Here is a 10,647-nt window from a genome sequence, read left to right as displayed (position 1 = left end):
GTGAACGCATAACATTTATAAGCATTCTGGTAAATATTTTATTGGAGTTTTCCTCAAGAAGATTTTTTAATTAGGAGACCAAACTTCGATCAGAAAAAGCTACAGCTGTTTCTTGCACATCTAAAATTTCTGTAACAGTGAAATGTTCTAGAACACAAGATTTCTAGAATTTTCATCACCCTATGTACTGAAATATTGCTAATTTATTCAGATGCTTTCATGCATAATTACTAGAAACACAAATCTGTTATTCTGCTAGTCTATCATCAGATAGGAAAAGCTATCTAGTGAATACTTTAAAACATATAAGTAATTGCAAATATTAAATTATTAACTATACCACAAATATGCTGTCTAAAGTACCAGTTTAATTTCCTTAATAGTTTGCTTTTTCTATTTAGGCTAACATTGGGAATGCAAAGCCTGATTTCAAGCTTTGCCTACGCAACAGATGACTTCTGGCATAGCAAGGTTTTTCCAAGGATGTGACAACACATAAATTGTAACACAGTTGAGAAAGTGAAAGTCCTTTTTAAGGACATACTTATTCTGTAAAACTGTATTCTTCCTTCTAAAGGCTTGGTGGGTTTCTTTTTCAATGCGGGAGAGAAGTGCTGTTAGGTTTATTGTGTTGGTACAAAGCATCACTTTTCTGCTACTGCTATATTGACTAGGGAAGCTAAGAGAGTACACTTACTCCTGTATCACCAAAGAACCCTCAGCTCCCATGTGGTTTGTCTCTTTTCTGAGTGAAGTATCTGATAAATGCTGTACTCTCCTAATGTTCTGCTTCCTATCTCTCCTGATTTTTTATTGGGCTTTTATTGTTTGATTTCAAGCCAAGGCCTTTGCCCCTTGTAAGCAGCATATTCGAAAAAGAAAAAAAAAAAGAAAAAAAAAAAAAGGTTATGAGCCTGATTTGTTCATTATTTCATTATTAAATCAGCAGTACTGAATTAAATCAAATCTTCTATTGTATTCCACAAGAAACTCACAGTAGAAACACCTGCACTGCAAATATTGTCAGATGGGACACCACTTGTTACCAAAATGTTTCTATTTATAGCGACATGAAGAAATTCGAGCTGTACCTATAAAAATGACCAGAACACAATGGATGGATTAAATCAGGAATTGTTCCCATCCATACCATTGTGACTTCCAGTGGTGATCCATTACAAAGAGATACCTCTTTTTCCTTTACAAGCTTCTGCCTTCCTCTTTCTCTCATAGAATATTAATAACATTTAGAAGCTTGAAATCAAAACATTTTTCTTACCAAATGCTATTTTCCTTCATCATATGCTGAGAATGAATGGTTCTTCTTGAAAATTCAGCTGCTAAAGAGAAAGAAAAAGTGCATATCAAATTTTCATTCTGTCCACTCTGACAAAGACTTTTCCACATTAAGGCCTAAAGAGAAATAAAGATGCTAGAACTCAAAATATTGGTGCAGTCAGACTGATTTCTCTACCTGTGCAGATTCATGATACTCTTATTAATGGATTTCTTGAGAAGACGAGGTAAAAAAGAAATTATGCAGATGCAGAAAGACTGGAGTATACCACAGGGAAAATGCTAGAAGAATAATGAGAGTTGGGATCCTAGTGCAGTCATATTTTGAATAATTTGCCATGCCTGTTTTCAGTGACATCTCAACAAGAGAACGTGGGTCTGAGCAGACTGCTTCGCTTTCTGCCATGTCATTGGGGACTGTTACCAGTGCTTAAAAAGGAAATTACCCTGAAAGAAAAGATTTAAAACAGTTGTTGCAAAACTTCAAACCACTTTTTTGGATGTCAGAATTACTGGCAATATTAAGGCTAGGAAAAATAAAAATTATCTAATAAAACAAAAATGATCTAATATAAAGCTACCTTGGTTAAAGGGGGATTTGGGGGATTTTCTTAGCTGGCAACATCACTTATCCAAAGTGTTTTAAGAAAATATATTAAAACTGTGTCAATTTCTTGTGCTATTTTTCTAAGAAAATTTTAAGATTGTAACAACTAAAACTATCTTTAATAAAGCAGCTAAATGCCGGGAAAATGATCCTTTCTGCTTCTCAGCTGTGCAGCCTTTCATGAAGATTTACCCACTACTTTAGTCTAGATGTTTTTCAGTGATAACTGTGTCATGCAGAACTCAGGGAATTTATGTATACAAAACACAGTTTAGAGGCATTTAGAACTGCATGTGTTTTATTGAAGAATGAGTGAATAAGCTCTGGAAATAGTAGTCAATTGGAATCTCAGGTGTCGAAGCAGAGTAGGATTATAAAATGTGCTTCAGAAGAACACTGAAACTAATTATTTTTTTAGTGTTTAGTTTTCAATCATGCTCTGAAGTAGTGTGGGATCTACTTTTCTGTGTCGTTTGAGTACCACTGTTAATTATTTTGTAAAAAAAAGCAAAACAAATTTCAAGCACTGTTTATAGAAGGGAATTTAAGATCAAATAATGCATTGTACAAAACACCAAAGCATTCACTGTTGGTCAAACACTGTAGGGGAACATCATCCAACACAACACTGACACATGCTAAATGTTACATCCTAATAAATACACAAGTAAGCAAATGACAAAAATTATTTTAAAGTAACTGTCACTAGATCTGTAATAAATTTCTATTACATTGACTAAGATACAAAAATAATATTAATAATCTTTAGAATAATATGTGTAGTAACAGTAACAACAGTTACACTTGCCCACTATACAAATATTTGCTCCACTGGTGAGAGAATGCAATTGAAGTCGTTGCCTGTCCTTACACAGCTCTACAAGCGCACAGCCGCTACACTAACACATCACGGATAATTGCTTTTACTGTAGTTACTTTAAAGTATCTGTTAACAAAACTCAGGAAATTGCCCAAGAAATGGCTTGGTTCACACATATTTTATCTATTATATTACAGGAGCATCTTAAGCAAGGATGATGCTCAACTCCTCTTGGCACAGTACAGGTAAGTTGATAATCTCCAGAATAACCGATACAACAAAGCACACTGCGCAGCTGCTGTGAATTCTAACTTCTTACATAAACTATCTGATGTACACCACGTATGAAGGGCTTGCATAGTGGCAACAGTAATAGTTCTTCACATGGGGGTTTTCACATTACTGTTAAAATATGGGCAGCTAATATTCAGATGGGCAGCCTGCTTTATAGGAATCCACAAACTTAATTCATGTGCTGTTAACCAGATATTGCTTGTAAATTTAAATTACAGCAGGAGAAATATGTTATCACTTAATTCACATTAACTGCAATATACTGATTTACAAAACTATGGTTATACTTCATATCCATTCTTTTTTTACTTTTAAGGGTAAATGCACATAAGTACAAATCCAATTTAAAGCAGTAGAAAATTAGTCAAAAGCAAGTTGTGCTACTTGCTTTGTCCAAAGTTGCAAGATGAAAAATGCCTTTGAATAATACTGATGGCCAAAATAGATATTTCTTCTGATATTTTAAAGACTATTTTATATTTATGAGCTCTTACCAAATGTATACATCTATGAGAAAACTGTCACTTTTGAAAGCAAACAGAATTAGCCAGCAATTCATAAAATTTGAGAGATGCACAAGAACTTCAAGTAACAATGACCATGGAAAAAGCTCCACAGATAAACTGATATATATCAAGTCACATCACACTTTTACAGCTGGTGTACTTTTTTTTTCATTAAGAAACCATAAATAGATTAGAAAAAGTGCACTAATTATTGGCAGCCACTGCAAGGTTCTTGCCAGCCTTTCTATATGTGGTCAGAGTTGCATCTTAAGTTAGGCATTCTGAAGGGTTTTTTTGCATGCTTTATCTATTTACAAGAAAATGCATTCCCAAGCAAGTAGTAAGCAACATACCATACCGAAGTGCACCTGTTAAATGCTTTAAGATAAATGTAAAGTTCCATCAAGTTACTGGACGTAGATCATTACAGAACTTCACAAGTACCAAGACCTTAAAAAGGAAACAGCAATCTAATAAATGCTGTAGTGATGCACAAGCCTAGAGCTTGCTGACCGCATGATCAAGCTGCATTTAATTTAGTTCAGGACACATAAATATGTTTTTTTATAATAAGCCATTCCGTTCAGGTAAAATTTTCTTTAGCTTACCGACTCCACAATTTAATTTGTTTTTTTTTGTTTTTTAATTTGGTAGAGAAGACCTTATGAAAATTCTATTAGTTTGTACCTTCCCAGGAAAGTAGACCCTAGCATCTGTCTTGACATTATGCAGGTGCTTTCAGAGAGCAGTCTGAGGGTTTTGTGCCAAGTGAAACTGCTCTTGTCGTTTTATTCTCAGTTTAATTAAGCTCAGTGTAATTCTCCTAGCATATATCACAAAATTGTCAAACATTTATGGCTCCAAGCTACACATTTATATAAACTTGTATTCATATTACTACTGCAGGGCTATTACTTTAGAGACTACAGCGTTATTCACATTCTTAGATGTCCATACTTTTCTCATTGAACAGCAAACACGACAGTTCTTGTAAGACTATTTATTGAATTTAACAGTTCAGACTGAGTTTAGATGGAGTTTAGATGCAGTTTGTATAAAAAATTCTGTCAAGTCACGTAAACTGCAATCAAAAATAACTACAAAACAGTAAGAGACTTACTGAGATCATAAATTTCCTAACATGTAAAACTATACAGTATTTGTGCATGCTTGTTATTTGATTTCCTTCTGAAGAGCTGTTAAAAGGAGTTTGTTTGGTTTTTAAAATCTCAAGATAGTCTATGAAATCTAATCATCGTATCTCAATTCAGATATACAAGATCAAAACTGGCACAGAGGAACATAACATTTTTTTTCCCAAAAAGTTGAGGCAGCTTTTGTTGAACGGTGTCTGCATCAGTAAACGTTTTATAAACTCTGGTGGCTTTGGATCATCAGAGAGAATCCTTTTATTTCTTTTGACATCTTGAAAAAAATTTCCCACAACTGCAGACAGGTAAGGAGGAAAGTAAGTAGCAGCTTGTTTCCTACACACAGCTGAACACCATGCTCAGCAGTCCAGTGTCTCAAAACAAAAATAACTTGACATCATAGGGAGGCATATCCCCCTCAAGTTACAAGCATGTCTGAGACTTTTCAGGGGAGATGGAAGCAAGCACAAGGGTAAAGCATAAGTCTACTTTTCATGCATAGGTACTTCGCACTGCCCTGCACCTGGGGCATTTTGTCAGACATCCGAGTTGGAGCTGAGGTTTGTTAACCTGGGGTCTGCATTGATCTCGTATCTGTAGTGGTAGCCCTCCATGTGATCCCTACAGGCATCTCTGATGTTGTGCATCCACTTTTTGATTCCTTTTCGGTTCAAGTACAAAACTAGGAGGAATATGGCCCCAATGAGAGCCAAGACTATCCCCAGGAAGACGTATGAAGTCTGTAGCTGGGAAGGCAGGTCTGTGGGTACGGAGCAGTTCAGGTCCGAGCCATTGATCTTCAGCAGGGCTTTGCCCAGCATCTTGTCGGGGGAGGCACAGGTCAGGGTTTCCTTGCCCTCCACCTGGTCGCTCTCCTTGAGCCAGGCCACCAGATCCTCGATGGCACAGTCACAGACCCAGGTGTTGTGGCCCAGGGCGATGTGGCGGAGCGCGGGCAGGCTGCGGAACTGGGCCAGGGTGCTGTTCCACAGCACACCCAGGGAGTTGTCGCTGAGGTTGAGGCTCTGCAGCTGGCCCAGTCCCTGGAAAGAGATATTTCGCAGTCCCACCAGGGAGTTGTTGCTGAGGTCCAGCTGCCGCAGGGCCGGCAGGGCAGTGAACATGCCGGCGGGCAGCAGCAGCAGCCCGTTGTCGGCCAGCTCCAGGAGGCTGAGGTTGCGCAGGGCCCCGGACTGCAGCAGGGCGGCCAGGCTGAGCAGGACGCTGTGGTTGCGCAGGGCCCCGCGGAGGGCCAGCTCCTCCAGCGGGCTGCCGCCCTCCCCGAAGGCCTGCGGGCTGAAGGAGACCAGCGCGTTGCCGCTGAGGTCCAGCTGCCGCAGGGCGGGCAGGGCGAGGGAGCTGGCCTCCACGGTCCGCAGGTGGTTGCCGCTGAGGTTGAGGGAAGCGAGCTCGGGCAGGCGCTGGGCGGGGAAGGCGCCGGCGGGCAGGTCGGTCAGGGGGTTGCCGGTGATGAAGAGGCTGCGCACGTAGGGCGGCAGGTCGGTGGGCACCGCCGTCAGGTTCCTGTTCACGCACTTCACCGTCTTGGCCGGCTCCGAGCACTCGCAGAGAGCCGGGCAGCCGCCGGGCTGCGCCGAGCCGCAGCCCAGCAGGACGGGCAGCAGCAGCCCCAGGCAGAGTGCGCCGCACCCCGGCATCGCGCCCGGCCCGGCCCCGCACGCAACTTTTCCCTCCGGGCGCCTCCGGCTCCGGGCGGCGCGGCGAGGCGAGGGCCGGCTCCGGGCAGCCCTTCCTTCGAGGGCAGGCGTTTCCTCTCGGGGGCTGGCTCCGCTTCGCTTCCCGCAGCGAGACCTGCGGCAGGGAGGAAAGGCAGACGGCAGCGGCGGGGCGGCGCGGCTCCTCTCGCCCGCGCCCACCCGCCCTCCCCCGGCCCCCGCTCCCCACTCCCCGCTCCCGACACGCGGCTGGCACGGGTGTCCCCCGGCAGAGCGGGAGAACACGCGGAGGAAGTTTTCGCCCACTTCCAGCTCACGCCGCCACCTTCCCACCCGGCCGTCGACTCCGCCGGCGTAGCACGGAGGGGGAAGAGGAGGGTCTGACTCGCCACCGCCCACCGTGTCCCGCCGCTCCCCACCTGCCGTTCCTGCCCCGGGGTTCTTCACCTCCGCTCAGCGGCCGCTACAAACTCCCGCCCCCAAAGCCCACAGCGGAGCGCAGCCCGGTCCCGGACCCCGTTCCTCACCTCCCGCCCCGCGTGCAGAACAAACTCCGCCGGAGCTCGCCGCCGACTGCCCCCAGCCCTGCCGCCAACTCCGCGCCCACCCTCGCCGCGCCTGGCCCTGCCTCCGCTGGCAGGAGAAACCAAACGCCGCCCGGCCAGGGGGAGCCGCCGCCCGCGCCCCGCCCGGCTCCCGCCGCCGCCCCCGCGCTCCAGCTCAGCCGCCGCTGCCGGGCCGCCCCGCCCGGGAGGCTCCGCTCGGGGTCCCGGCCCCCTCTCCCCCGGCCCAGGTGGTGCTGCCGGAGACTCACCTTGCCGCCGAGCGGGGCCGCGCCATGTGCAGCCGCGCCATGTGGGGCTTCAGCCGGGCTGGCCCGGCGCGGAGCGGGTCCCGCCCGCCTCTCGAAGGGAGAGCCCCGCGCTCCGCTCCCCGCCTCGCAGCGCCGTTCTTGTGCCTGCCCCGCCGCCGCCGCTGGGCGCCGTGCCCGCGGTTTCCACGATGGGCGCGCTCAGGCCGGCGGCAGGATGGGGAATCCCGGCGGGTTTCGAGCGCGGGGGTGCCGTGCCGGCTGCTGGCGGCCGCTGCCCCTGCCCGCCTACCCGGGGATCGCGTTTCGGGAGAGGAGGGAACAACAGCAGCCACAAAATACACTGAGTGAGCTCCAAAGCTAAAGCAAAAAACCCCAAACACTCAAACCAAAATAACACCAAAACTACACTTAAACCCACAGGGAGATTTAGAGGTCCGAAAACAAATATTAATAGCGATTTTTAAGAAAAGAAAGGAAAAGGTCCTGCTAATCGACAGCTCAAGATTGAGATTTAAACTTTATTATGGTGAGGAAAAGCCTGTAAGTACCCGTCTGCGTGCAAAATATTTACCAGCTTCAGTCGCTGTGGCTGTCCCAGAACCGTCCTGGCAGGGCTGAACAACCCGGGTGTAACAAAGTCTGGTTCAGAACTGAGTAACTCCCTTACGTTCCCCGCAGAGGGGGTATTTCAGAGAGTGTGAATGGTGTGAGCTGCCATGTGGGCTGTACTTGGCCACTGGTCCCTAGAAAGTGATTGAGATCATTAAATAACACTTAATTAACACGAAAGATCCACCAGTGTATACAAATAACCAGTTCCAGCAATGTGAAACAGAACGTTTTGAGGCGATGACTCCTTTTGGCTTTCCTTGTCCTTCTGTTGACTGCCTACACAAGATTTCCTTCTCCCCGTTTGTCAGAGTTACGCTCCTTCTGTTTTCCTGATAAACCATGTTCCTTTTTTTGGTAGAGTCAGTAGGAATCTCAGAGCTGCCAAAAGCCATAGGGGAAATGAGCAGATGAATCCACTATGAAGTCTTGATAAAATCAGCCCCAGAATCAGGAGAATAATGAACTAAAACACCAGTTTCTGTAGGAGTGTTCCTCTCTCTCTTGCCTGACCTTTGGTGCAGCAAAGTCCGGGGTTGGGGTGACAGGCAAGGGCTGTCCAGCTGATAAAGCAGTGCACTCTTTACATGAAGATTATGGAGAAAAGAAAATATGGACTTGCTGAAGAAATGGTGATACAGATGAGACCTTGGAGCCACAAGCAGTTCCAGTATTTTGGGAAGTTATTGCTCTGAGGTTGAGTTAGAAAAACAGTGGCAATACACTGCAGGAGATTTTAGTTGGCTGAGAGTTTGTTGACATGCTTCTTAGTACAGTCCTCAGAAAAATAGGTAGGTAAAGATATCCTGCATTTTGTAAGAGAAAGGCTTGTTCTCCTAATCTATAAAAATTCTTTGAAAAAGTCAAACAAGCACCCTGCCCCCGAATTGTCCAAGACAACAGTAAAATTCAATGACCAATAAGTAGTTTCCAAAAGATGTCTTTTAAAAATAGGTACTGAATATATTATCAAAAATAAATCACAGCAAAAATACTATATCAGCATAACCATAACTACCTTATGTAAATTGTTTAGATATAATGTCATTTTGAATTAAATAATACAATTAAGAGCAATTACACTGGTGTGCTCACCTGGGAAATATGCTGACCATAGTTTTCCTAGCAGTTTGGGCTCTTCATGACTGTCTAGATGGGACTGTGACTCTTGTCCTTCACAGCAGGTTAGCTCTTTGGGCAGGGGACATAGTTTCTTTCCATCTCTGTGGAGTGCTCACTGACAGGTGCTTGAACATGCTGCAGCAATGCAAATAATAGATAACAAGTATTTTCCTATTCTTTCCTATTATTCCAGTAGTAAATTGTACCTGCTAAACCTGCTTAAGCTTGCAAGAGGAAAAAAAACCCACTTGTAATCTGATTTCTTTTCTTCTTGTTTAAATAAAACAACTTTTCTTATAGTCTGAGAAAAAAATTGTACTTTCTGGTGAATTCATCTATACTAAGTGGATTTCCTGGATGTGTTTGTAATGTATACTAGGAAAATGAAAAAACCCCAACCTTGATGTGTTCTCAGGTCAGTTTTGGCTATTACGATTGATTGATTTGTGAATTTGCATTGCACAGCCCATAGGATCTCATCTCATAGTTTTTTGCATAAAGGTTATGCAAAACTTCTGCCTGAATTAAAGTATAGGATTTAAACATATATCATCTTGGCTAAAAGACTCAAACTGGAAGCTAATTTACCATTAGGAAACTGTTCCTGTGGCTGAAATTTCCAGAGGTTGACTGAGAAGCTCATGTTAAAGGGTGCAGGGGTTGAGACAATGCTTCAGTCTCTCTGCTGCTCCAGGCTGAGGCTGGATGATGTGCTGATCATCTGGAATCATGAAGGAAACCCCTGACCATCCTTCTCCAGAAGATTAAAGCTTGCTTCATGTGACAGTGATGAGATCTGCTTGCTTTTGGAATTCAGTACTCCAGTAATTCAGCTTCCACAAAGTGAAAACAAGACATCTACCTAAGGGGCTACAGAGTCATGTGGACAGCCTGTGATAAGTGTATTACATAATCATTTTGGCATTGCTATTGCCCTTTTAAGGCTCTCAGCTGACTAAACAATAAAGTATTATTTGTAGATGCTCATGTCACTCCACTGTCCTTAGGAAAATCTGAAAGACTATTTTAGATACTGAAATTGAAGGCTGTTAATTAAGTTTATTGAGGTGGATCCTGTCCTAAATAATCTTCTCAATGCCCCTTTGGACAGATACTAAACAATGCTGGATACCCTTTTTGAGTGGCCTGACTGCAGCTGATGTCCAAGGAGTTGGAATAACTTGGAGTAGGACTCCATGCAATAGGTGACTTTTTTTTTTTTTAATCAACAGGGAGATTTTGGTTTTTTCTGTGAACTGTTTGTACATTCCCTCAACATTGCATGAAGATGCTCTGCACTTCAGAATAAGTGACCTTGGAGGGGTATTTATAATGTGCTAAAGATAATAAACCAAGTGAGCAATTGCACAGAGACCAGAATTATTCTCTTCTACCAAAAATATCTTCTCACAAAAGTGAAAGAACAAGCTGCAAGTTCCGTCTGCTTCCTCACATAGACAGATCCAGCAGGTCCTCCAAGAGACACCTGTTTCCCTTGAGGCTTGGCTTCCTTTGAACAAACACCATCAGGATCCTTAAGATTATGTCACTACTTAGGCAACCAAATGTAGCCTCAAATTTTTGTTTGAATTTCATTCAGCATTCACATGTTCATACCCATAAACATTCAGGCTTCAGCTTTCTTTTTAGATGCATTTAAATTCACGTGATAGTTTTTGATTGAAGCTATATAGAGGACAATCTTCAAGGAATGAATGTTTGCATTTTCCTGTATGCTTTCCATTTTTTATA

General features: G+C 43.9%; 1 protein-coding gene across 1 annotated transcript; it reads right to left on the bottom strand.

Moving 5' to 3' along the window:
- Nucleotides 1–2,420: 2,420 nt before the first annotated feature.
- On the bottom strand, nt 2,421–7,821 carry TPBG (trophoblast glycoprotein). The gene is made up of 3 exons (XM_063389538.1): nt 7,736–7,821; nt 7,165–7,449; nt 2,421–6,486 (listed from the first exon to the last, which is right to left on the bottom strand). The coding sequence occupies exons 2-3, from the start codon at nt 7,203–7,205 to the stop codon at nt 5,211–5,213; spliced, it is 1,317 nt and encodes a 438-aa protein (XP_063245608.1). The 5' UTR covers nt 7,206–7,449; nt 7,736–7,821; the 3' UTR covers nt 2,421–5,210.
- Nucleotides 7,822–10,647: the final 2,826 nt, after the last annotated feature.

This window comes from Prinia subflava, chromosome 2, assembly GCF_021018805.1.
Source record: "Prinia subflava isolate CZ2003 ecotype Zambia chromosome 2, Cam_Psub_1.2, whole genome shotgun sequence".
In the NCBI taxonomy this organism is placed as follows: Eukaryota; Metazoa; Chordata; class Aves; order Passeriformes; family Cisticolidae; genus Prinia; species Prinia subflava.
This window is presented reverse-complemented; position numbering and strand designations above follow the sequence as displayed.

What these genes read in the sequence shown, in the direction of transcription:
- TPBG (XM_063389538.1), bottom strand. Translation starts at nt 7,205, where the DNA reads ATGGCGCGGCTGCACATGGCGCGGCCCCGCTCGGCGGCAAG. An exon ending in CGGCCCCGCTCGGCGGCAAG is followed by an intron (nt 6,487 to 7,164) that starts GTGAGTCTCCGG and finishes TCCCTGCCGCAG; the next exon opens with GTCTCGCTGCGGGAAGCGAA.